The 27,754-nt window shown below is 39.9% G+C and overlaps 2 protein-coding genes and 1 long non-coding RNA gene across 3 annotated transcripts in view; 1 reads left to right on the forward strand and 2 right to left on the reverse strand.

The window, feature by feature from the left end:
- The window catches only part of LOC127474075 (uncharacterized), a 46,147-nt gene extending 31,946 nt beyond the window's left edge, over positions 1-14,201 (reverse strand). Inside the window, exons 1-4 of the long non-coding RNA XR_007905719.1 lie at positions 9,032-14,201; positions 8,326-8,470; positions 7,516-7,562; positions 90-630 (exon numbers count right to left, since the gene is read on the reverse strand). This is a non-coding gene — a long non-coding RNA (uncharacterized LOC127474075). The remainder of the gene's footprint in view (positions 1-89; positions 631-7,515; positions 7,563-8,325; positions 8,471-9,031) is intronic.
- A 267-nt stretch (positions 14,202-14,468) lies between these two features.
- On the forward strand, positions 14,469-26,538 carry PGRMC2 (progesterone receptor membrane component 2). The gene is made up of 3 exons (XM_051794493.1): positions 14,469-14,844; positions 24,446-24,601; positions 25,336-26,538. Exons 1-3 carry the CDS (start codon positions 14,517-14,519, stop codon positions 25,431-25,433), a joined length of 582 nt encoding a protein of 193 aa, XP_051650453.1. The 5' UTR covers positions 14,469-14,516; the 3' UTR covers positions 25,434-26,538.
- Positions 23,765-27,754, reverse strand: part of LARP1B (La ribonucleoprotein 1B) — a 34,762-nt gene continuing 30,772 nt past the window's right edge. The window contains exon 20 of the mRNA XM_051794443.1: positions 23,765-25,238. Within this exon, the coding sequence (XP_051650403.1) occupies positions 25,207-25,238 (32 nt within the window). The 3' untranslated portion in view covers positions 23,765-25,206. The remainder of the gene's footprint in view (positions 25,239-27,754) is intronic.

The following is a 27,754-nucleotide window of genomic DNA, read 5'->3' on the forward strand; positions in this document are numbered from 1 at the left end:
GTTGAGGTGAGTCCTAAGAATGCCTCAAAACAGGCTGCTGCTGGCAAAAGTGTGCATGGAACAATACATTTACTGTGTCCCTTGCTTACCTGCATGTGCATCAGCCTGTTTCAGGGCTATGGTCCATGACTTTAAGTACTGCAGTAATTTAGGGCACCAGTAATCCTTTCCCAGTGTTTGTGAGGGAATTTGCCTGCCCTTCTGAGAGCAGAGTGGGGATTGGAGAAATAGCAGTGTTCTTAGCACCTGATTGCAAATCACCAGCCTAAAGGAAAACAAAAGTAAGACATGCTAAATTTGGGTTCCACTGAAGTACAAACCTTGACCCTCCTGACTACCTATAGCAAAAGGTACTGTTCAGCTCAGTTCCTCTCAGTGGCAGTTATACTAAGACCATGTCCAAAGCACTGAAAAAAATCCTCTCTGGCTTTAAGATCCAGAAGGATTCCAATCTAACTGCATGTCCTGACTCAAGATTTCCTGCCAGTTGTGCTCCCCTAACATCAGAGTCCAAGACTTGAAGAATAAACAAGTGCAGCAGATTCTGAAGAAGTGACAAAATTATCTCCTAAAATGGCCTTGGTTATGGATCGGATAGTGGGACAGATGGACTGTAGGACAGATGGAAACCTGTTGTGAAGAAAAAAAAAAGATCAAAATAAAGGTAGTCCAACACAGGAGTAGATTGTCCAAGGGTACCTCTTGACTCTTCATCCTTGGAGATATTCAGAACTCAGCAGGACAATGCCCTAATCAATCTGATCTTAAGTGGCCCTGCTTTGATCTGAGATTGACCAAGTGACCTCTAGGATCCCTTCAAAGTAAATTATTCTGCTATTCTGTGACCAAGGAGTGTCATGTGTAGGACTGATGAGGCTCCACGGATTTAAACTCGGTAATGCTCAGGAAAAATCTGAAACAGCAGTCAAACAAAGCAAACTCTCTTTATCACTTATCCATTCCCCCAAGCCCTTCTTTCTTTCTCTCTTAAGGTCACAAAAAAAATTCTTTTTTTTAACTTTAGTTCCCCATGAAAATATGACATGCAAGCACTTGATAACACAGATAGTTTGGAGGACCTCAGAGTCTAGAAGCAATATCTGAAAGGTGAAGAGTTACTGTTCAACTTTCAATTTTAACAGTAGCAAAGGTTTTCATCTTGGGTTTTGAGTCTCTTTCCAGACAGGGAAGATTATATGTCTTTTCTCACCTCTTATTTCAAATGCTTTGGAAATTAAGGAAATGTCCATAGTTCTGAAACTGTTAGTAGTTGTGTCAGAGCAGTGAGAGAAATGGGGGCTTGTTTGAGGCACAGGAAATGCCCTCACTCTTATTGTCACTTAGTATAGAGACCAGGTGAAACCTTGACATAGGGAAAGCAAGGCCTTAACTAAGTGCAATTCAGGAAACATTGAGAGGGATAGGGATAGGTAAAAGGCCCTTATTTATGTTTCCAAAATGAAAAAGAAATAAAATAAATCCTTATATACATTAACAATATTATACTAATGTTCTGTAAGGCTGGAAGGCCTTAGAGACCTACTCAGGAAACCAGAAAGTGGTTTTGTCTTGCATCAGAGCCTTTCCAAGCATTTTTTCATGTTGAGGAATTTCTTTTTCTATCATCTGTGGGCAAATCCTAAGTTAGGTGTGTAAGTATTATTGCTGTACAATGAGATTTAACCACACTGGGAGTTAACATATATTATAATCATATACAATTCATAATAATTGTATATAATTATAAATTGTGTAAAATGTTTCTGTCCATATTGCCTTAGTAGTGCAATGTAAGAGTTGTAGGGTTTTTAAAGATTTATATCTAAAAAAGTTTAATTAGATTTTTACTGAATTAAAAAATACATTGGTAAGGTTTTATAGACATTATTGTATAATCACAAATTATTTCTTGTGTGATCAAAATGTTCTTACTCATATGTGTTGTGATTATAGGGTATGTTCTCTGGAGGCTGATATGATTGGCATGGGAGCATAAGGAATGATGGCTAGTTCACTGCAGAAACTACTAGCATATAAAGCTGTGGTTTCCTGACTTACTACTGGGAAAGATACTGTCATTTGGAGCACGTAAAGATGACAGTAACTTAAACAGAGGTAAGCAGCATTTCCAAGACCTAAACCACAACACAAAACCTCTACACATGACATGTTCAGAGCTCCAAACTACAGCAATGAAAATAAATAAATACTATGTGTACACAACATCATAATTACACCAATATCTTACAATGGCAAGAGAAATAGTTTTTAATAAATTCTTCTACAGTGCAACTTACAGCCAGAGTATTTCTTTGACAGAAGGCTGGACAGCAATAGGGATGTTGGGAGGAAGTGAAGCAGGAAGGTGGAGAAACACAGGACTACATCCATTCCTGAGAAATCAAGTCTCTGCATACCAAAGATCCCTTGGTATATTCCTCAATCACACCCCACTAACTATTCCCTTCCACATTGTCCATGTCCAAAACAGAAAAATAAGTTGTCAATGTCTTTTTAAAATATCCTGCCTTAGTTTGAATTCTGATAAAGGCCCAGCACACATGAGTTTTCTTTTTGATTATCTTCACATGTTTTGCTCAAAAAGGATGTTGCATGAGGGCCTGTGACCCAGCTCAATTCACAAGTGCCCTCAAAAGTTTGAATTCTAGTCTTCCTTGTACTTTTTTGCCTTTTCCATGCAAAGAGCAAGAACACTTAGGACCTCAGCACAGCATTTATGGGAAGGACACAGGAGAGCTATAGGAAAATGCTGACTCCTAGGGCACGGTATTAGAAAAAAATTGCCATTATTTTATAAGACACTTGATCAGGAGAAATCACATGCATCTTTTTTTTTTTTTTTTTCACATGACTCTCATTCCCATCTGGTTTATCACAAATTAACAGGCCCTATCATTCAACGAGATTGGATCCTCCTCGGAGTATGTGGGGCAGCCATATAAATAGTCTTCAGTAGTTTCTTTGCTTTAGGATTTTTGGTCAGTCCTGAGTTTCTGAGACCCATAACAGCATAAGAAAGTGCCTCTATAATGTCTGCCACTAGGTAGCTGGACTCATTCCATCCCAAGTGCACTGAAATCACACACTGGACGGCAGATGTTTCTCTTGCAGGTAGAAGTCAAATACATAAATCACATTTTGCTTTAAGCATCCCCATATGTAGCAAATTGCTATGTATCATCAGACCTTAATTTAGTATATTTAATAAACTTTCGCTTGAAAGTAGTTTATGTTGACGAGCTTTTATGAAGCATCACTTTTTGCAAAATTCAACCCCAAAGGATGTTTTAAGTTCTCTTCTTGTATGCCTTTAGTACTTGCCTATAATGTAATGTGATTGCAGTTAAAATAGCACTGCTAGTAGAGATTACATCGGAATGGTTGTGAGCCCAAGCCTGTCTCTGGAGTAAATGATGTGAGTGCTTTGCATGAATTGAATAGTGGTGTGTTGCCAGGAGTTCGGGTTATTCCTCCACAGGAAACTGTATTAAAAATAACAGTCTTTCAGTACAATCTGGTCCCATTTGGAGAACATACATAACCTTTTAAGAGTCATAGTGGTAGAAGAATGCTAAAAAACATAAGCTTTTAAAAGGTGACAGCGGTAGAAGAAACAGTAGTAGAAGAATGTTAAAGATGCTTCAGCTGTGCCAAGACTGATTTTGGAAAGTTCCCCAAAATATATCAAGAGAAATAAAATGGCACTTCAACTTCTAAAAAGTAACTTCTGCATTCTCCCACAGTGCTAGCTTAGTAGAATTACAGCTCTACAAACTCAGACTTGCGTAATAGGAATTCTTGCTGAATTTGGGGTGTGCAATTTTAACACTAGTCGTGTATGTTATTTATTGATTATTCCAATTTTTAGGGGTCTTGTACACATAAAAGTTTTATTAGCATCACTCCGTCAGTTAGAAGAACATTTTTACTAACTTTGTTAAGCACCAGTGGTATAGATGCAGTCATACCATAACAAAGTTGATTTACAGTCCCCAGTATGTGCTACACTTTTAAAAAGAATTCTTGTGTTCACATGACTGCATCTACTTCAGGATACCCTTTTCTACTTTAACTTATTTCCTGGTATGGAGGTACAAGTAATGCTCTTACCTTGAGAAGAATCATCCCTCTTATAGTTTATTCCGAACCACAATCATACCCTTTTGCCAGGTCTGCTCCAAATTCCCAGCTCCATTTGTTTTCATACACTATGCAGTTTGGAGGTAAAAAAACTCAGTGGCAATGCCAGATTTCATAATCCCTGCTATTCTTCAGTTAAATCAGTTCCATAGGCTACTCTAGGATGCACCCAAAAAAATTGCTGTGCTAGCCTAGTAAAGACTGCAGTACAGGTGCAGGTGGAAACAAATAGCCAGGGTGGCCTGCACAATGTTAAGCAGTACTGCCACGGAAATTTGCATTGCAGTCACTTACAATCCCTGGCCAAAGACAGACAATGCTGCAGTGACAAAAGTGAGTTCACAAACTCTAACGAAATTTCAATGAAAATTAACAAAATCCCAACAAAAATTGTACATGACCCCAGCTGATTTTATATCAAAGACAGTAAAACCTGCATGCACTCACTGATGGATTCAGCCCTTTGACTTAGGAAATCTCAAAAATCACTGGGTTTACACTGCAATGTTCTGGTTTACAATCTTCACCTCTCTTAACTACTGTCATGACAATTCAGCTTCAGAATGAAACGTCACAGATCTGTAACATGACACAGCAGCTGCATACTTAAAAGAAGAAACATGGTGGGAAGCACAGAATCAAATCCTTTTTCTTTCACAATATGGGCTCAAACCTAACCCAGCAATTTCAAGAATTATGTTTCTATTTATCATTACGACTCATTTTTTCCCCATCTCATTAATTACATTTACACATGAGTACACTTGAGATTTCTACACAAATCATATTCTTGAACATTTCTGTACTTGCCTAAGGTGAAAAATATAATTTGAATTTGTGTCTCTCCCCTTCTTTCCCTCTGAGGTAAAAATTGTCAGTCTATTTACAGCTAATCAGATATAGACATGCTCTGACTTGAAACAGATTTGTCTAAGGACTATGCAGGGTTTATAGCTTATTAGGGTGGTAGGTTATCATTCCATGTGGTAATAAATACCTTGAAGAAATAATTTTGTCCCAGGAGAGGTCCTGTCAGATATTTTCTGTTTGTACCACTCTAACTCTGTGCTGGTTCGGGCATAATTTATCTTGTTCAACTGACAGAAAGCTGGCACAAACCCTGAATAAACACTGTAACATATGCTCTGGGTGATTTGGTAAAAATGCAGTTATGCTCACACCAATAACAGATCAAATTTTTACTGCCAGGAAATCCAGCATACACAGATTTTATATGACTTAATGCAGAATCACAGCCTTATATCGTTTCATTTTTTCTACATATTAATTGAGTTTTAATTACTTTATGATGGGCAAAAATAAAAAGTATAGGTTTGTTTGAAATCTCCCTGACAAATACTTGTGTCGAATGAGTCTACTGTACTATAATGGTTCTTCAAGTAGGGACAAACATGATCTACAGAGAGTACTAATGTCTCTTTCATAACACTAGTGTGCATGATTTTGTACCTATATGGTCCGTACAGAAATTAACTCACGCAAGGCAAAAGAGGCGTAACATCCCTCTGTAAAATAGATGTTGAACTGGCAGTGTATCTGCACCACTGGAGATAAACTCATGTGTAACCTGGGTATTTTTGAGCTACTTTTCACCTCTTTGCACCCACTAACAGCATTGGAATAGAGAAAACAGGCTACTTGGATTTTCAACAGCTCATAGTCCTGCATAGGCTTTATGCTGTGTCTGAACTCTCATATGCACCTTGCTTTGTCTGCATAGTTCAATCTCTATTCAGCACAAATCAGAAGAAATACATGGTTGCTGTTACCATTGGAAGAAAAGTTTCAGCTCTAAAACTACTTCTGCAAGATTGCATTGGCCATAGATTTTAACAGGAAAGTTGCCAAAAACTTACTTGTGTTAAATTCAACCTCTCTTTCTGACTCTCTCCAGGCTGCTTCTAACATCCGCCCAGCTTTCAATTCTAACAAACTGATTTTTAAACTATAATATCGCATTGCTTCTTTGGAACATGGATTTCTCATTCAGTTTCAGCCTAGTCCTGATCATTATTCAGAATGAAAAGGAGGAGACAGGGGTACAGAGAGAACATATGGACATGCACACACTAAGCCTGGTTTTCCAGTGTCTTGTGTTTTATTTAGTCATATGCAGGCCTGCTAGGTGAGTGCAAAACAAAGGTCAAGGGCTCCTATTTTGATTTGTTAGTATTATTGACTTATTTGCAAAAAGGTTTTAATAACCAAAGATTTGCCCCACGTGTTGATATGGTATCTAAAAACTTGACAGGAATGTGCTGAGGAAGGTGTGTATTTAACAGGAGGGCAAGCTTTAAAATACTTCGATCCCTTCCCACTCCACCTCCCTCTCCTTGCCAGTGCAAGTCTAGCATGGCAGGCATGATCCTGCTCATATGATACAGGAACAATCATGTGACTGAGCAGCTCTGTCATCTCAGTGTAGCCACTCCTGACACCTGAGTAATTATCTACCATGAGTTTGGTGATCTTTATATCCATCCCTTCTAAGGGGGGGGGACACAGGCACTGGAATGTTTTGCTTACACAGCATTTTGTTTTGTTTGGTGCTTTCTCTTCTGGCTGTTGAGAATAAAGGTTTGCATCTTTATAAGACATAAATAAAAGATGAATTGGAATGAGAGAAGTAGTTAGTATTACCCTTCATGAAAATATTCCCTGTGAAATATAAAAGATTGTGTTCACCTGTTCTAGAGTACTTCACAAACAATTCAACCTGTCTGATTAAGAGGTTTACAGCTGCTTCTTTACGTGAATTAGAAAGTACCTATTACATGCACAACAATTACATGCCTCTCATCACAGGATCTAGATTACTCCCAGAAGTCTTTTCTCACATAAGGCTTGTCTACATAATCTAGCATAGGGAGTACTCCCCTAAAAATTTGGCCCATAATTCGTCCTCCCAAAAGTTTTAACACCTGCATTAACCAGAAGAAATATTACTCCAATCAGAATGTCTTGGGAGTTTTGTCACGCCTACATCAAAACTACTATGTACCAGTGTCAGGCACTGGTAAGAGGCTAGACAAATTGGAACCTTATTCAGAACCAGGGGCCATCGCTTGCAATGGGTTAGAAGTTATTAACATACTTGGGTAAACTTCATTTAACTTTTCCTGACATTATTTTAAGAAGCAAGTCCCAGACAATGTGGGAGCTGCAGAGAAAAATCAGCTACTGTTCTTAGCCACTGCTAAAGCAGAACATGCATTTGGAAGGCAAGACACCACTTCCTTAGTTTACACTAATTTGTGGCATACTTCGTTTTGCACCTTTACTTGAGAGGCTGAAAGTGAGTATTCTGACAATGTCTGGATCCTGTAAACTTACCCTAGGAGTTGTTTTGAGCTGACTCACACTTCTGGGAGCATTCATGCCTTTGATAAGAAATCAGGAAGACTAAAATTAGAAAGACTACATGCATTCAGATTAAACCATTTTAGGGAGCAGTTTATTGTTGATATATAGGGTGGCTTGTGCTAGAAAAATGCTTTGGAACCCCCATGTTTCTATGCTATGAGGCTTTATAGAGGCCTGTGGTGCTAATTCTTCAACAAGCTTTAGGTTAGGTGATCATAAATTTGTACAGTTGTATAGGCCAGAATAACTGTAAGGTTTGCATGGGGTAACGGTTGATTTCTTTTTCAAAATACATGTCAAATTATACATAAATTTTGGCGTGTGCTTTTCTGTGAGCACAGGTATCTGATCTTACAGATTAGCTGCTTTACTCTTCTTTAAAACATTCTTGCATAATGGCCATCTTTATAACTAAGTGAACAACAAATGTCTAAATAAACAACTTCATTAATATTGGAAACATATGAAAGGAAATGTTTAAGAGCAAGGCCATCAAACCTTCTGTCAGCTAACAAAAAAATGGTTTTAATTACCTAGTACAGTTTGGAAGACCAAATCTGAAGTGAAATCTGTGAAAATAAAGTCTACAAATGCACTGTCATAACTTTTATGTGTAAGGTTATTGCTCAGAGAGCTTGTCATTAGTCTTTATAGAATTTGTATCTGCACATAAACTTTAGACACCGGAAAGCATTTGTTGCCCTTCTAGCAAGTGCCTTCTTTCCTTCTTCCTCATACCATTACATTGTCAGAGTTTCTTATCCCTTGTTCCTGTTGTACCTGCAGCAAGTCTTGGAATTTGGTGTTCCTCTTCTGCATCTTCACAGCAATGTCATTGGGAGTGAGATGCATTTCTTTGCTATCTTTAGCAATGGCTTTGCTCAGCCTCCTAACTGGCCCTTCCATCCTCAGAGTACCCGCAAAACTAGAGAAAGAGAACACGTTAATCTGAGATTCCAAAGAAGAATGTTGTCTAGCTGCCTTCTGATAAAGGTCCTAGTTTACAAATTTTAACACAATGACTATACTGTCTGTCTAAGCAACAAAAAGGTGCTCTGTTCCAGTAGAGGAATTTCTTCAGCCAATGAAAAGATTTTGTCACCAATACGTGGTGACAATACCACGTATTGGTGAATGTGTTAATAACAGAAGAGATCCAGCAAAATTCACCTTATTAAACAAATTAACCAAAATCATGCTTGTGCAATAAGTCTGTAACTATTATTTATTAGAAAGTGGCAAAGGCTACTGATGTGTTGCTGATGCATATGCTGCTACCTGATAAGCATAATCTGGCTGTATTCTGCAACTTCCTCCCCTTTTCTCATAAAAAATAGAAACACAAGGCAAAACCTAAAAACATGGACTTTGCCACAGAGGAATTCAGCAATTACTCCTTGCTATGACTGCTTGCCAAAGAGCAGGAGCTGCATGTGTACAGAGTTTTCATACATCCCCCTCCATAAAAAAAAAGAAAAAGACTTACAAGGACAGATTGATCTTTGGCGACATTGAATCCTGACAAACTTTGTCCAATGAAGAGGTCTAAAATCAGTAATCCAAGTCACGACAGCTGTATTGCAATCTGTATCCCGTTATGTGCGAACGATGCAGTTCTACAGATTATGACAACACACTAAAGAAAAGGCATCTAATGGTATGAATGGTGCCTATTTAAAATATATAGGTCACTACTATGACACATTTACACTTGGCTGCGTATTTACCATTCTCCCCCTCGATAATTAGGTGGACTTTGGGATGGAAGAGCGGTAATAAACTTCTGCGTAAGCTTCGTAAATGGCTTTTGACCTTTACAGAAGCCAATCTCTCTAGGAAAAGCCAACAGTAACAGATAAGGCTAAAAACTGTATATTGGCTTGAAACATTGGTTCCTTCGCTTTGATCCTGCAGGGGACATCTGTGAATTTGTTGCTTAAATCTCCTAGGATAGCTAGTGGCCATTTTTGAAATGAACCCAAAAACTGGAGCATGTTATCAAACCCAGAAGCCAGATCTACTCCTCTGGTCAGCTACTATGAATCACTGGCTTGTCAAAACAGGGATTTGTTGGCTGTCTCTCTGAAGAGTAGTCTGGAACAGTCCATAAAAATATTGTGATTTAAGACTAAATGGAATAAAAAGTACCTCATAGACTTAATGGAACTGAGATGGAAAGGCAGGTAAGCGGGACAAAAAGATACAGGAACTTGGACCTGTGACCAACTTCTCTTTGTGATCTTTAATGTACAGTTAATGCAGTTGACAACTGTATATCAACACTAACACAGTGAAAACAGCTGCTGAGGCAGACACCTGTGGACAACCTAGAAGACGATGACTATGGTGAACCAAGGAAAATACCACAGGAATTTTTACATAAGTGATATCATGTTGCAAAACAATATGTACATGTAAACACAACAGCATTTCATAAAGATAATCCCAAGAGAGTTTAAATTAAAAAAAAAAAGCATCCACTGAAATTGGGCTAAATCAATATTGTTTTAATATTAAAACTATCTATGTTAGTGATGTTTCCTATGGGGGAAGCAAACAAACAAACCTAGTTTTTTTTAAAACCAATACAAGGTTACTACTATTATTAAATTTGTGAAATTAAAACCACTGGAAAAGCTCTCACTGACTTAATGGAATTTAACTATACTAACTGCACAGATAAATATAATGTGGTTACTCGAGTGCTTGTTTTGCCAGTGTTGTAGTAAAATACACACAGTACAACTCTGCCCAGTATGCACAGGGGAGTACCTGTATGGTCAAGGACTGAGTTGGAATAATGGGTTGGAAATACTAAAATTATTTGCAGTTGGTTTAAGGACTTCAAATTGTTATGCCCAAAGGCCTGCCTGGATACTTGCACTGCTGTTTCATTACAGTCTAATTACTGCAGTTCTCAAGTCACCATTGAAAACGGAGCCACACACATACAGCTAAAAATATCCCAAACAAGCTGTTTTGTTAAAAATCTGCCTGTGCAAATGCATTGGTATATGGGGTTTGAAGATGTATCTCTAGCATACAAGTCAGCGCTTGACAGATGCTCGGAGATTCCTGCTGGTCCCAGTGTGGACTAGAGACTTCTCTGTGAAACACTCCCTTAGACAGAGAACTTTATAAGGGATGAACAAAATCACACTGTTATGTTAGAGACGAGCTGAATCTACTTCTATGACATTATGACCAAGCACTTCAGACATCACACTGTTTCTAAAGACTAAGAAAAAACAGCAGACTTTGTACCAATGAAAAATCGAGCCCCATACCAGCCACTGTGAATATTAACTCTATCCTAGCCAAAACTAGCACAGTGGGTCAACATAAATTTTGCAAGATGACTGTTCATACTATATTTTGAATTCTGAATGAAATTTCTCAATAATTCAGCAGCCCTTCATTAAAAGACCCTGTGACATGACATTAAAAAAACTGTAGCATTTAAAATAAATATGAAATAAATATGTGTAGAGGAATACAGGCAGATACTATTTTGAAATAAGACATCAAGCACTGCACTGACTTCATCAGTAAGCATTTCCAAGCTGCATCAGCTTAAAACACAATCATCAGTGCATCCCATACATTAAGCTGGGTTTAAAAATACCCAAAATCAATGGAGCGGATTGACTGTTCTGTTATTTCAAATTTACTCAGAAATCCCTACATTCCTTGACACACAGTCCACCTCCTAATCTATACTGAATGTAGCCTGTCCTTGTGTGATAAGAGATGTTTCTTCAGCTTCAAAATCCATAGAAAATAAGCCTCAGCCATGAGGTTTGTGTCAGAGTTAGATTTCTGCTTGTAAAGCTGTGCTCTCGTTGTGCTTTTCCCTGAGTTGTCTTCTTTTCCAAGCCTGAAATAAGCAACGTTTGAAAATAAAAAGTGAACAATATAACTTTGAGTTGAGGCATTCACCTCGTAATGGAAAAGTTATCCAAAAGATGAAGTAAAAAAGATGAAATTGCATATGACTATAGTGATGAGCTATTAATTTTCAAGGTATTCTTCAAATTTTCTCAGGTAAAAAAACCCTATAAAACTAAATAATTACTCAGGAACAACCAAAACCATAACATCTGTAATTAGAAACTTGGAAATGTTCTTTCATACATGTTTTTCCAGGGCTTACCAAGCTCTTTATGGGAAACTGTGATATGTAAACATTATTACTACTTTGTTTGCTCTTCAGATCAAATCCGTATGAATGAGGTGTGCATTGATTTCAGAATTTGGAAAATTCTGAGATATTCTTCCCACAGGTAACCCACAGTGTCTGATTTTCCTTTCACTCCTTTAATCATATTGCTGTAATTACCCCACTGACACTCACAATTATGTACATTAGCTATATGTGGGCTTCCCAATCATGGATCAGGATCTATGACAGCTGGCTAGATCAAAATAAGGCTTGTTCATACCTAAAGAACCACTAAGAAGTGCACATAAAGAACAGCAGAAGCAGCATAATAACACTAAGAGACTTCTGTAGACCCTTTATCAGATGTGTGACTTTTGTCTTGGCAAACCAGAGACAGGTGAGGAAGAAACACTAGTCATAATGGAGAAACTGTTTTCTGGCATTTCTTTGGCAGGCGAAGCTAACCAGCATAGTAACAAAATTTGACTGAAGTTGAAACTTGTCTACCCCTAATCAGGATGATGGGTTTGAAAATGGTCTAATCCAGGTATAGTTAGTATTGGTATTACACTGTTTCTAATATATTTGTCTATTTTCTAGTGTTTAAATTCTTTCAAGTACAATTCTTCTAAACTTGATCTTTTAAATGATTTAATTTCCCTAGAGGCAGGTTCCTGGAGCTCTTCTTGGTTTCCAGCTATTATGTGGGGATCAAAAATAGCCATCGTTTTACTCTACTAGATCCAAGGCTCACAGAACTAAGTCAAGGTGTCCCAGCCAAGCTCAGGTATATATACCAATATATTCTCTTAAGAAAGGATCCAGAACAGAAAAAGGAAGCTTAGAATGCTTAGAGTTGCCTGATTTCTGAAATTATTCCTGCCAGGATTTAGCACAATTTGGCATACCACCACATTCATGCAGTGGGAAACCACATGTTCTCAAAGAAACGTGAAGAATGTATGAATTTATAGATAAGATCTTAGTAGGAAAACAGGTTAAAGTATTTCACATCTCTTACTATTTGTTTGTGTTTTCTGAACCCATCTTTGAAATACAAAGGAAGTTAAGAGAACACACGAAGATGATGGGGGAAAATCTAAATTAAACTCATGAGGGAAGGAAATATTTTTCTGACCTGCACCATAGCTGTGCACAGACAATCCAAACGCGTTATGATTCTGTAATAAAAACTATTGTTAACCACAATCAAGCTGTGACTTGTTGAGATAAAAGCACTTTCTTAATAGTGTTTACTTATACATATATTAAATAGAGCCTACTTGGATAAGGAGAATAGTAGTAGTAGTTTAATTGCAGGTCTTTAACTGGGAAGAACTTTATCCTGTTTCATCACAGAAGTAGTCATTACTGAACCGGCTCAGAGGGCAGAAGATTAAACACCTAATCATTACACAGGATGTTGAAAACCCAAGGCTTTACATAAATGCCAAGTATCATGTTATTTTCCACTGGGTTGAGTTTCTTGCACTGTCTTCCCAGTTTTCTGGTGAAAACATTTGTTTTCCAACTTTTGTAAGCGAGTTATATGATTGTGAATTACTCCTACGGCTGGTATAAGGCAGGGATGCTTCAGCACCAAGCAGTTACATGGAATAACAGCGTTTCTCAAGTCCGAAGTACTTCTTGTACCACATTCCAGCCACAGGGAGAGTTGCTGAGCCAGGCTTATATTCCCTGGCCCAGTTACATATTCATAGAGTGGCTCTTCCGAATCATCCCATGGGACGGTCAGTGCTGCTTTGGGAACACAAAGTGAGAGGCACAGAAGGGCTACATTCTGCCCCGGTCTTTTGTGTTCTAGGTGTCATCCTGTTGAGACGATCTACACAAACCCTCTCTCTCCGTGAAAATAATAAAACCTTTAAGAAGTCTTTCTCCTCACATTACTGAGTAAACTCACTACCGAGCATCAGTTGTACTTAAAAAGGTATACGAGAGCCACCTATGCGCTATCACTGCTACATTTCATAGCACGAGGGGTAATCCTACTAGATCAGCCTTCTGTTACGAATCACTCCGCTTTCTAACAGCAGATAATGAAAAGCGTGCATTTACCCTAAGTAGCGAAGTGCGCCCCCCCAGCGCCATCTCCAAAGGCTTCCCTCCCTTCCAAGACCAGCCCCGTGCCACCCGAGTGGGCAGCGCCGCTGTCTCAGAGCCCTGCGTAGACGTGTCGCTCACTCAGCAGCTGCCCTGCGGGCGCTGTACGACGTGGCTGTACCGCGGTGGCCAAACACTGCCGGCCTTTAACCCTTTCTTTCCCCGGTGCCGGCGGGGGCTGGCGCCTCCCGCGACTCACCCCGCGGGTCTAACGCGGTGCCCTCAGAGGCGGAGGGACTCAGCCTTCCGTCCTCAGCCCCCTCAACCCTCAGTTCTCACCCTTCACCCCTCAGTCCCCTCACGCCTCGCCCGGAGGTTCCCGCCCGCTGCCGTGAGGCGGCGGCGCGAGCGACCCCGCACGAGACGCACCCCCAACCCGCCGCCACGCTCTCGCCAACACCACCTGGGCGAGCGGCCGCGCGGAGGCGGAAAGGGAATGCGGACTTGCTGCGCGCGCACGCGCGCTGGAGGCTGCGGCACCTCTCGCGCGAGCGAAGCGCGCACGCGCGCCGTTGAGGCTCGTCGCGGGGCTGGCCCGCGCCCCGATTCGCCGGTGGAGCGCCAGCCGGGGTGGGGGCGGGGCCGCCTTAGACCGGCAGCCAATGGGAAGCGGGCGGGACGGCGGGCAGGGGGGCGTGTCCGGCAGCGGGCGTGTCCCGGGCGGGCGCGCGCTGTCCGGGCAGCGATGGCGGACGATGGGCAGGGGCGGCTCAGGACTGAAGGCGGCCGGGGTGGCGGCGCGGCTGCGGCGGGCGGCCAGATGCTGCTGAGCATTGGGCTGCTGGCGCTAGCGCTGCTGGCGGCCTACCGGCTGTACCTGCGCTGGGGGACACGAAGCGGGCCGGGAGGCTCGGCCCGGAGGGGCGAGGCCGCCCCGCTGCCGCGCATGAAGCGCCGGGATTTCTCCCTGGAACAGCTGCGCGAGTTCGACGGCGCCCGCAACCCTCGCATCCTCTTGGCTGTCAACGGCAAAGTCTTCGACGTGACCAAAGGCAGCAAGTTCTACGGGCCCGGTGAGACGGCGGGGGGGCGGGGGGCAGTCCCGGCCTGGCCGCCTGGGACCCACCGGCGGTGTTAGATTGGTGATGCCCACCGGGTCTGGGTTCTCCTCAAGCATCCGTCATTTTTCCAGGTGCCTTGATTTGGATGTGCGATGTTTAATGCTATTTTTTTTCCTTTTGTCTTTTCTAGTAGGTTTCCCCAGTGCAGCTGAGCAATGCTTTCTTCTAGCGCTTACGGCTTAGGAGAGAAAAACAACCAGCTGGTTATTTATTTATGCCATATTGAGGATGAATTTTAATCAGGATAGAGGCAGGGCAGGGAGAGCTCAGGGACTGCTATGTTGCTGCCATTGGGAAGAGTGCAGAAATCAACCCGATCTCTTAAACAGAAAGACAGACGATACTCCTCTTTGGAGAGGAAATGTGTTATTTTGAAGGTTCAGAAAAGTAAGCTTCAAAGGCAATGTTATGTTTTCATACCCACATTGTAGCTTGTGAAACTGCAGCATGTTGTCTTGTAACAAACTGTTCTTAATAATGAGGTGGGTAAACTCACCAGTGAGCACTGTGTTCTCATCTGATGCCAAAGGAAATGAGGGTTATGACTGCTGATAATTTTCTTCCTTAAACAATGGTGGTTTGGAAAACTTAATTTATTCAAACTATGCCAGAGTTTTCATAGTAGGCATGGGAAGCGTCCTTGTAGGAAGGGTGGAGGGGAGAGAGGATAACTTCCCTCTCCCCCAGGAAATAGTTCAAGTTAAGTAATCATTATTATTATTATTTAATAATCGAGGTCAAAAAACGTAAAACACAGCACTGGCATGTTACAAGTCTTTGGTTCTTAGTTGGGAAAGGACAAGCAGTTGTATGGTTGAACTGGGCTAGAATTTTGTAACTTGTTATCCTCGAAGTTTGTGACACCAGTTGCACAAACTGAAGCTGCTGTAATTGAATCAAAATGCTTTTTTGACCAGATACTGTCAAAGTTAACAATGGGATCTGAAGTACCCTGCCATGTGCTATGTTGTTTATTGACCAGTAAAGCTGAAAAAATGCAGTCTGTTGAGCTGCAGCTTTCATGACATTTAATCAGGTTAGTTCTTTTGTCGCTTTCATTGAGGGGTTTTTAAACTGAGACCTGTGTGCTGACATAAAATGCAGGTAATGCATATGCTGCATGAACCTTAAAACACCAGTAAGGTGACAGATTACTCCATGAAACAATACTGAGCCATGATCTAAACATTCATTTTATCTCTTTTGTGCATCAAACAGCAATTAAATGCTAGGCTTTCCACTGAAGATATCATTGGTGGTTCACACTGTCAACCTCTGCAGGTCTGTTATTGTGAGGAAGCTAAAACTTAATGTTCTAGGACATCAATCTGCTTTTTTGATAACTATTGGCAGCTGGTTTCCTTAAAACAGCGCTTCCAGGCTTCTCGTGGAAAGAGACAAAGGTGTTTGGGTTTTTTTCTCCCCTGTAGTGAAAGCTTGTCTGTTTCTAACAACTGACATCATCTTTGTCTATCAGATCTGTAACTTCACAGTAGGATAGTGAAGCTGAACCTGTGCATCATCAGCTGTGTGTTCTCTGCCAAACATGTTGATGTTTGAATCATGCTGATGTGGTTTCCCTCTTTGGATACATGTCGGAATTTTTTCTCTGTTTTGTGGCTGAAAAAGAAAATGCTAGTAGGTGGTTTGCAGGCCTCAAAAGATCTGAGAAGAGTCAGGTGGAAAAGTCTCCTACAGCTGGTTGAGAACCTTTCAGAAAGGCTTCAGTCAGAGTAGGCAGATGTCCACAGCAATTCTCAGGGTAATTTTATGTCTCATAGCTGGAGTGTGGCAAGGGAAATGCAAAGCGTACCAACAAAGCATGACCAGATTTTAACAGAAGAAAAAGCTGAGGGCACTGGCTTTGCTGATATTTCAGGCTTTGACCGTGAGCCTTTGGCATTTTGTTGAGGTACTGATGTGAAATAGAGCGTCAGCTTTGAAGACAGCAGAAAGCATTGGCTGAGGGCTTACTGTCAATTTTAAGTATATCTGGAGTGCTGGGTTAATGTTGAATAATGTGGCTGTCTCAGGTGGCTTCTGATGCCATGAAAATAAGGTCTGGTTTTTCTCCTTCAGTGTAGTTTGGATGCAAAGGCGTTTCTCATTTTTCTACTTACAGCAGAAAGTTAAAAAATGCACAAAGTTGTCATTAGTCTAGATTTTTGTCCAGCAGTTGAGATTCCATTAAAGTTCCCACCAGACTTCTGACTTTACTCAAAATGCTCATGGTTTTAAGTCACATCCAGTGAATCCTGTTATACTTTGGCCTGTTTCATTGAAGAGCCCTTTACATACATACAGTTAACGTATTTTTAGATATTGATAGACTGTTGAAGTCATCCTTTCAAACAGCCATGACTGAAAACTTCACCTTCTTGAACATTTAATCGAAATGTTTTTCAGATTTTTTTAGCTTTTCTCATGTTGTCTTCTTTAAGCCGTACGCAGTTTATCTCACCAGTATTCTCTTAGTCTTTGGTATGTCTAAGGCTTTTTAGCTAAGAGCAAGAGAAGGTTACATTGCACATTTACCTGTCTGTGCCTCCAAAACCCACTTTGTTTACACTGTACTCTTAATTTAAAACTTTACTTGCAAGTTCTTTTCTGAAATGCCGCTCTGTCCTGCAAAGATGCCCTTTGTTTCAACACCTCATTTAGGTGTATGAAATGCCACCTCTGCTTGTGCTCAAATGAGTAAGTGTCCTAGAATGCTTTGATTGGTTATTAATTTTAATTAATTGCCTTTTCCTTAATCACACACAAACTTTGAAAGAAATAAAGTAGGCAATTAGTGGTTAACTATTAAAAATCTCACATAACCAGGCTTTCAGAGAAGCTGTTTTGGGATGATTTCCCATCTGGTAATCACATCTCATGACTTAGGGTCTAACGATTAGTACCTTTTGTGTATGCTGTGTTGATTTTGTACCTTTATAACAAGACACAGTATCTACTATTTCATTTATTGCAACATTTAATTTCATGTTTGTTTTTATCAAGATTTCTGGTTGTATATTTGTCAATAGAAGGGCATTGTAAGATTTAAAGTACTTTATGTCAGCAAGTCTTAATATTTAGCATTTAAATTGGCATACCAAGGTAATGCTGTAAACAGGTTTTGATTAACTTAGCAAATACTTTGTGCGTTTATGAAAAATATATGTCTTTGAGCATGACAAAGCAAGATTATATGCAATCCTGTGTATGCACCTGTTCACGTCACTTCTTGGTACTTAATGTTTCGTGATCTTAAAAAAAATCAATTTCCTGACTTCCCTTCGCTGCAGTACATTGTCACTGTCAGCTCATTTCTCATCCCACTCTTGTCTTTCAAGTTGTCATGAAGATTTCTGATTTTCCAAGTTTGCCAGGAGGAATAGATAAGATAGTAGTTGTTCCTTCCCATAAAAATAATCCAGTGCTGTTAGATTTCCTTTGGAATTGAGTGCTGTGAACTTCATTGTGTCTCTGTTGACCACATGATAACAGTGCTTTTACATACATCCTTTACGAGGGTACAGTTAGAGTGAAATGTTGCAGGAGGGACGTTATATATGATGTATTTGGACAATTCTGCTAAGGGTGACCTTATCTTAAGAACACAACAGGCTGAGGGCTTACAGATAAGTATGGAGGATAAGACTGGGGGAAAGAAGTGCCTTCTCTAAGGTGTGTGTCTTCTCTGCATTTTTGATGTTTGTCAGCTCTTTGGTGTCTGTGTAATGAGATGTCTCTCTCCCTGGGATTCAGCTTTTCAGAGAAACAGCATTTCTGGATAAAATGGAGTTCCAACCAGAAGTAGTAAAACTAAAAGGTGTATACATGCTATTGGTCAGAGATTGTTTCCATACTTCTGGTTAGAGGGAGTACTGCCTTTGCCACCAGGACGGAGGGGTTGTTCTGAGCCTCCAGGCCATATTCATGGAGAGCAGTGGCCAGTAAAGTGCTTTTGAGCAGGAAAATCAGTACTCGGCTCCTCCTCTGCTTCTGCTCCTTGTGTCTGTCAGCATTTTCCTTATCTTTTTTTAAATTTCTTTTTCCTTTTTTCATAACATCAATATGTTCCTTAAAACTAGAATAACTGTGTTTAATAAAAGGTCTCTGTAAATTCCTAGTTCCTGTTTAAACCAATCATGTCCCAGTCACAGAATCGATTGGGTTGAAAAAAACCTCTGAGATCATTGAGTCACCTGAGGTTTGAGGGGCCTAATCAAGCAGGTATGCTAAGAGCAAGATATATTAGAATGTGATAGTGACATCATTGTTAGTGACATCTGGATGTTAAATCCAGTACACAGCAGCATCACTTTCATTTAATCAAAATACCTGGCCAGCATTGCTTGTCTTATTATGAGATAAACTAGTGGCCAGAGCTTTTGTCACTAACGCAAGATGTAGAATCTAGGTCCTTCTCAAGAATGGAACTATCTTCCAGGAATCTCTCGACTGCTCAACTACAAGCTCTCTTTGCAGTGCTTGTTGTCTACCCCATAAGTTGATTCTTGCACTTTTTTTTCCTAGAGAGTTAAAAAGGAAATAAGTGAGAGTGAGGCCCTCTGGCCTTATGCCTGAGGAGTCAGGTTTAGACCTCTGTTTCTAAGCAGTTTCCATCTCAGCTTGTAGACTTTGTGGATTGGTCTCCTAAGAACACATACTTTTCATGCAAATTGTAACTTAAAATTAACCCACATCTTTCCTTTCGTGTAAATCTGGAGCAGTAAAGTATGTCACCTTGAATTCCCAGTGATAAATGTTATTAGAAAGCTTCTGCTTTCAAGCTGCGTCTCAAAATGGCTTTGTCTAATTTGTAGCTTTTTCATTCCCTCATGAAAGATGCAACACCGAACAAACACATGTCAGGATTCAATTGGAAAATGTGGAACAACCAGTGGAGTTTTTGCTTTGAGCTGGAGTGGAAAAAGTAGGCAAAGTGATGGAATAACGCAGTTGTTAATAATTTTGTCTGCAGATGAACAAATGTCGTCTGTGAATATCTAAGCTTCAGACAAAACTGGGGTTTATTTCCAGTGGCTGCATGGAGTCAACAGATGCAAAGAACATCTGGTACACTTTGCATATTTGGTGATTGCACTTCCTACTTGAAGAAACCAAAGCTGCTGGTTTAAAACGGAACCTTGTTAACCTGTGTGGCTTCTTCAGAGAAATCACATGATGGGCCTTGTGAAAATGAGTACAATTTTTAGATTACATATCACTTCATTAGATATAAAGTCCACATGGCTGTCTGTGGTGTGATCCCTGCACTGCCCGTTGGAACAATCCAAAGTTCAGTGTACAGTGTTCACTTCTTTACTAGTCTTGTAGCAATGGTCTGGGATGTTCCACAAAGCTGGTACAGAACTGAAATAAATGGTCAGGTAGCCTCTTTGGTAACCAAGAATATCTACTCCAAAGTTGAATATGAGTATAGGTTTTGCTGGGGGAACTATTGGCCAGACTGACTGAAAATTGAAATGCATGCTATTCCAAGATCCGGTTTAGCCTGTTTTGGAGGAAGTGACTCGAAGCAGTGTTTCCAAATAAAAACTTCATACTTCAAAATTTTTACTACGGTGCTTTAGCCTAAATGTATTCTTCCTTGCTTGCTGTTGTCTTAAAGTGTCTGCAAAGAGAAATTAAATCTTCATCTGAGAACCAAAACAGGGCTAGGAAGTGCAGAAATCCTGAGTGCAGGAATTGCAAAGGTATTTTTACTGTCTGAAGGGATTTTGATTTTACCAGTTGTGAACTGTTTATTGTGAATAAAGACAAATATCAGGCTGGAACACAATGTCAAGTTCATCAAGGCTGCCAGATTCTTAACTGGATTCTAAAAGGAAGTGAGGATCTGCAGGTGGTGGGTACCAATGTTTTGCATGTGTTGTAGCTTAGGGAAGGGTGTACTTTATACAAGGTGGAGTTGTAAGGTAGATGAGGACTTTATACAGGGGAAAATGCAGTGTATGAACATGGTGGTAAAGATGTGGAGTTATGTAGGCAAATATGTGGTCTGGATAATTGGTCTCAGGGCTAAAATAAACAAAGGCTCTGAACAGAGTGCTTTAATATTGAAAGCCATGATGGGAAGAAAAGCATTCTTCAAGGAACAGCGTTTTCCTTCATGTAAGGCTCATAGCACCATGTAGCCAAGTAACATGTAGCAGACGTATTTTAATTCGTTTTGACACTTCCCTGACTTCCACTGTTGTGAGATGCCAAATAGGAGTGGGAGAGGAATTTTTTAAAGTCATAGTTGACTATGATAGCTAATTTGGGGACACAGCAAAAGAAAACAGATTTTGTGATAGGGTCTCGAAAAATCACTTTGGTTTACATTCCTATGCTACAAGCCTCTGTTTTTGCCCTCTCTTCAGTGTGTCTGTCATGTCATGCTGCAATCAATTATTTACAGCAGGAGCCAGTCTAAATAGGTGGGCAGACAAAAGGAAAGAAGGACTGTGGGTAGGGCTTGCAGAGTAAATTGCATCTGGTCATGAAAAAACTCTGTGGGAGCATGTCTAGGATTGCACTAATGTCTCTAACTCAGAATCATGTTCCTGAAGGATATTTTCTCCCTGGGGTTCTCTGTACTGGCACCTTCCTAGGTGCTTCTCCAAATGCAATGAAATCTGATATGCAAAATACCTTTTTAAGACTGTTGCACTGGTATTTTATATAAAAGTGAATAATAGACATTGGGCTAATAGCAGAACCCCAGACCTCTTTGTTCTATATTAATATAAAATACTGTACTTAAACCCTGTGTAGAAGTACGTGAATGGAAGCTTTAAATGTTGAAGTAGATTGCTCATACTGAGTACTCTAAACTTCGCTTTAGCAACCGTGCAACTAAGGTGAAGCCAAGCTTGCACCATTTTTTAATAATCATAATTCAATATTTTATAATTCAATATTTTAATAATCATAATTCAATATGTACGTTTTAGTAAAGAATGGGACACATTTCTAAGTTACATTTACAGAGCTGGAATTTGAGATGCTGTCTACCGAATCCAAAGGCTGATTTTTACAAGTTAGCATTCCATTGAGTGCTTGGACATGGCTCAATGGTTTCTCTGTGACTTCTGAATACTTCTGTAGTAACAATCTGGAATGTTTAGATTCAGTTTCAGAAAAGAAAAAAAAATTGGTGTAATAGCATATGAGATATTTAAAAGATATTAAAAGATATTTGCAGAAATTTTGCCTCCATTAATCTTAATGCAAGCTGATACATTCTAAAAGCTTTCATGCTTTCAGTTAAGTGTATTATTGAGATATAAGGGTGTTCAGTGCTGATAAATATGATACTGATAAATATGTCATTCTCTTTTTAATAGAAATAATTGTAATCAAGCTGGTGGACCAAGAGGTGGCATCTCAGCAGGTGCTGTAAAACTCCACAAACCACTAAATGCAGGGTAGAAGAGAAGGGTAGCAGTGTGCTACTCTCTGGTTAGTCAGAATTTAGATAACACATTATCCAAATAGTAGGATTTATGGCTATATTTGCTTGAAACACTTCAGAGAAAGGAAAAACTGGGGACAAAATACTGTTGGTGGGGACATTAAGTAACATGCAATTGCTCTTAAAGATTTACTGACTGTGGTGTTTGTAAGAGCTGTTTATAACTCCAGTTCTTCATGCAGAACATAAAAAACTAGATCACTTGAATGATTGCTATTTTGAGTGAAGCAAGACTTCTTGTTTGAAGAAACTGTTGTGTTGCAGATGATGGGCATCACTGCGTCTTAGCCTGTTCTGTGGGAAGTGACTGAGTATGCAAAGTGCATTTGTACAGGGTTGATGTCAGTCTCTAAATCCTGTTTTGCAAATAAACATCTAATTCAGGATGCCAATAGGAAAGATAGAGTTCACTAGCCCTCTTGCCTTTTTTCTCTTTAGTACTCTAAATGTAGTTTCTGATCCCAAAGGTAGTTTTTGTGAATGTCATTCCTGGAGCTAAATATCTAAAAGGATGAGCACATCATGCTGTTGATCATTATGATTGTCTCTAATGGCCAGATTGGTGCAGTGCAAACTTTCAGTTGATAGTTCATTCTCCAATACCTCCTTTTTGTGGAATTTTGCTTTTAAATCAGTTGGTTTATTTCCAGAGAGACAAGGGAATTGTCTTTGGCACACAAGACACCCTTCTGTTCTCAGGTCTGACTGTAAGCAGCTTACAATGCCAAGCACTCCGGGGTGGAGAGACGACACCAATTCTGGTGAGGACGTAGTTTCTTCTAATCCATATGGTACTCGGGTTCCTTGCCTCAGGAATTCTTCCTGCTGCATTCAGCCTCTGTCTGAACCCTGAAGTCAATGCCCTGCAAGAGCAGATAGGTGTGGTGGCTGGAGAAAGCGGCCTGGGAGGAAACCAGCCTCTTGGATTGATTTCCCGTGGCTCGTCCTGGTGCAGAAGAGGTCTGAGGTGCTCCAGCAGGCAATAGAGGGGGTGAAGGACAGTGTGTTGCCACTTGCTTGTGTTCATTCTTGCCCGTGGGTGCTGCCTTCAGGCTGACGGCCACTGTCGAGAGGTAAGCCAGAGAAGGGTCCTGGCCTATTTATCTTCAAGTAGCAACCACTCTGTAGCAAGCCTTGGGCATCTCCCTGGTGCTCAGCTGCTGCAGTTAGTGCAGAAAACTTTAAAGTGGGTGGGGTTTTTTGGTTTGCTTTTTGGTTGTGGGGTTTTTTTTTTGTTTGTTTGTTTGAACTGATCTGAATTAAGGTATTTGGTTTTAGGTCAAGAAAATTTAACATATGCTTAAAGTCTTTTCCATTAATTAAAATTTGGGAAAGCCAGTTACCAACCTTATCCTGAAAGTTGTTAGTTTGCAAATCATCCAGTTCTCTTAGTAATAATACTTATTTTAGTCATTGCTCGAAATTTTATTGGCATATTTGTGCTGCTTTGCATTAGTCAAAAAGTACAGAGGAAGTAGTTGCTTTATATTCTTAACGTGACAATTTGTGCTGTTTTCAAGAGCAGTACAGGATAGGGATATGGAGGATCTGCTGCCCAAAGTAAGTGAGGAGATTTCCACAGAAGTAAGAAATGTCCCAAAAGATGTAGAAAGTTCTTGTGGTTCTATAAGTGAAGTGAAATTATTAACTAGCAGTCTTAAGTTATATTTATTTATAATAATGACTTTCTAATTAAGATGTCTATACAGTTTGGTTCTGCTAATGCCTGACTTGTAAATACCCAATGTTTTGTTTAATAGAAGTGCATTTCTTTTGAATTCCAGCCTCTGGTCCCTTTGGAATTTGCATCCACTGACGTGCATCAACTGACAGGGATTTTTCCAGATATCCCTTCAAAGTTATTTTCCTGGTTCTGCTTCTCTCAGCAGACTTTATCTCCCAGTGACATTAAAGATTGAATTGCAGTGCTGTTGAATGTCGAACAGCCGTGGCATTGAAACTGGTGCTGTTCCAGTCACTGCAGAATTTTAATTTATGGCTTGGGCAGACAATGTAAAGAACAGAGATTTGGTTACCATAAACAAAGACTTGAAGGCATCAATTTTGTCTTTTTGTTTTCAGAGGGTCCATATGGAATATTTGCTGGCAGAGATGCCTCCAGGGGACTAGCAACTTTCTGTCTAGATAAAGATGCACTCAGAGATGAATACGATGACCTATCGGACTTAAATGCTGTACAGATGGAAAGTGTAAGAGAGTGGGAAATGCAATTTAAAGGTAAATTCTCAAATTAGCAGCACGTCTTTAGCTTAAGGAAATGCTTTAAATAAAAATGACTGATTTGGGCTTGGGAAGCTTTTAAAGAGATGTTGACAATAATATCATTAATGCAATGTAACTTCGTTAAGAAAAGACCAGGGAATTCAGGCCTTTCTTTTGTAGAGAGCCTTTCACTATATCTTACTAAATCTCTTTCAGCTTTTTAGTTTTATACAAGAAAACTGTTCTCTTAGCTCTTCAGAACAGAATTTCACTCTCAAATCTCATCAGCTTAGCTGATGGAACTCCCGCTTGCAGGTTGTTGGCTTTGGGTGCCATGGAACTATAATTAGGACTAAAGATTGTTTTAGCATAAAGGGTTGAACAAGTTTGTCTTGAAATAATTTCTGACAAATATGCCTCAGGAGGGAGGAAGAGTCATTTTTCACACTGACTGAAATCAAAACAGGCTGAGGGACTGAAGAGCAGCAATTTCAGCCCTTGAGTGACAAAGCTTTGCCTGATCAGCTGTGGGAGAACAGAAACAAAGTACTCACAGTTAGAGAAGGAAGGGAGCAGCAGTAGTAGAGAGAATGGTTTGGGAGGCTGAGCTTGCTGCTAAATTACCACCAATTCCAGTGATTCAGGTTAAGAACTGTAGTGTGTAAGAGAAAAAGTGAATTTGCAGTAGTCCATGCTAACAAGCAAATGCAGCTGTATTTGATTGTAATGGAATCATAACTCTCTTTCAGAAAAATATGACTACGTAGGTAGACTCCTAAAACCAGGGGAAGAACCATCAGAATACACAGATGAGGAAGATACCAAGGATCACACTAAACAGGAATGAACTTTGTAAACAACCAAAGTCAGGGGCCTTCGGAACTGCAACCTCTTATCCCCATCACAGAATGTCCTGCATCTTTGGGTACAGTTCATCTGCTGCGAAAAACATTCAACAGGTTTTGTACAAGGATATACTCACAAGTGAAGATTTGAATACTAGACATTCTTTGTGCTGCCAAATTTTTTGTTGCAGTTTATTTGTAATGTCTGGTTAGGCTTCGTTAGGGAAGAGGGGCCAGGGATTTAAAGGCAAAAATGCTATTCCTTTTTATCAGTAAGCTGAAGCCTTCAAGTAGTATATCTTACAAGTTCTCTAAAAGATGTGAGTCTTCAAGCTCAGAGGAAGGTTTGAATCTTGTTTCGTGTGTTTCTCCTCTAGCATTAAAGATGTACTCATGCACATCAGCAGCAGTAGGTTAGACTACTGAAGCTGGTGCTAAAATGTGAATTTCCAATTTTGTTTTGTATGTGGGCGTTAGTGGCCTCAGCAGAATACTTCAGTTCTCTAAGAGAAGTCCATGTAGATTAGGATGGGGATAAAGTTCATCCTTTTCTCAGAAGGATTGGATAAAACCATTTCCTCTGCAACAACTATTATCTGAAGCCTGCCTCTCCCCCCTTTTCCCATCCTCTAAATCAAATCAAATATTAATTGTGCCTTATTTCGCTTACATAGACTTGAATTGTTTTAAGGGACAGCCCCCAAATTGCGGTTTCATAGTCACTACAAGCAGCATTGAGACTGAAGTTGGAATGTTCTGTTGACTGGAAAGCCTTGATGTCATTCTGTGTATAGAATGTAAAAGAGGAATACTCAGTGTTACTGCCATATGTTAATACTACATATACTTAAATTAGCATTGTGATGGCCAAATGCGTACTCCCATGCTTCTTTTTAATGAATTACAAACACACAAAAAAGTCACCCTTCCTCCTTTTCCAGAAGCTGCCTAACTTTTGGGAGCATAGCCTTCACACCCCTGTAGAATGAAGGGGCGTTGCGCGCGTGTGTCTGTGTGTGTGTCTGTCTGAATGCAAGATGTGGGAGGGATTGTTTCTGCAGATATTGTAAATACAAGTACCATTTTAATAAAGCATGTACAATACCACATGTGCTGTCAGACTTTATATAGTAGCTGTTAAGCAGAGCTGGAAATGATGAAATACAAAGGGGAAGAAGTCTTGGATATGTGAAGCATCCATCATTATTAATACTGCTCTTTGTCTAGTTGTTTTCCCTTTCAAGTGCCAGCTGTTGAGGAATCTTCAGGACTTACTCAGGTAAGCTGTATTTAAGAGAGTAAACCTATGCCAATGCATTTATGGTGGGGAAAAAGAAGTAATGTAAATAAAGCATTTTAGAAACTCAATGTAATGTACAGTACGAGGAATATGTCTCATGGCATTAATAGGACAAGAACAGCAGCTTTGTGGCTTATGTCTGTGTACCTCTGCAGATTTCACCTGTAATAAGTCTACAGTAACAATTTATATATATATACACATTCTGTGGAACTGTAAACTGTGAAATTCCAGAGTTGACTACTTTTTTATTCCTATTTGACTGAAAGAGATTTATATTGATGTAAATGAAACAAATAAACAAAAACTCCTCTGTTGAATCGTGTAACTCAAGTGTCCTAGAAGGCAGATTGAATGCTGTTGCTTGCATATCCAGCCTTGGAATAGAATAGTTTTAGCATGGAAGAAGTAACAGAAGTAGAGCTCTTTCTCCATAAAGTTATGGCTGCAGCGTCCTGTTCAGGCTGGACAGTTCTGAGAGGTGTGAATTCAGTAAGCACTGGCTTCTGCTTGGGTCACATCGTTATAAGCTGAGCAATAGTACAATATCCAGGCTTGGATTGAGTGTCTGCTAATCATCTAACTCTGATGAAATGCTGGGCATGCTGCTGTAACTAACCACAGAAATATGTGGTTTAGATGGAACAGTGGAAGCTAACAGTATAAATAAAAGCTTCCTTCCATAGGACAGGGGCTAGGAGTAATGAAACACCAGTTCTATATCTGGATGCTTCACTAGAAAGTTTTTTTCTTTTAACTAAATCTCACTATAAAAGGTTTTACCCTACAATTACAGTATGCCTTTCACTTTTAGCTGTTGCATTTCATCATGGCATCCAGATTGTCTATTTGTGGAGCAGGAAAAGGCAGCTTACCCAACTATCTCATAGGACAATCAGATAAATACTTTTTTCTGCATTGTATTTGGTAAAATACACATGAAAATACACATACATGTTACAGCTTCTACCATACAAAGTCATGGCTTGAGGTTCTTAACACTGTCAGTTTCTCTGCTCTTCA

Source organism: Manacus candei, unplaced genomic scaffold (assembly GCF_025592945.1).
Source record: "Manacus candei isolate 608988 ecotype Guabito, Panama unplaced genomic scaffold, ASM2559294v1 h1tg000039l, whole genome shotgun sequence".
NCBI lineage: Eukaryota > Metazoa > Chordata > Aves > Passeriformes > Pipridae > Manacus > Manacus candei.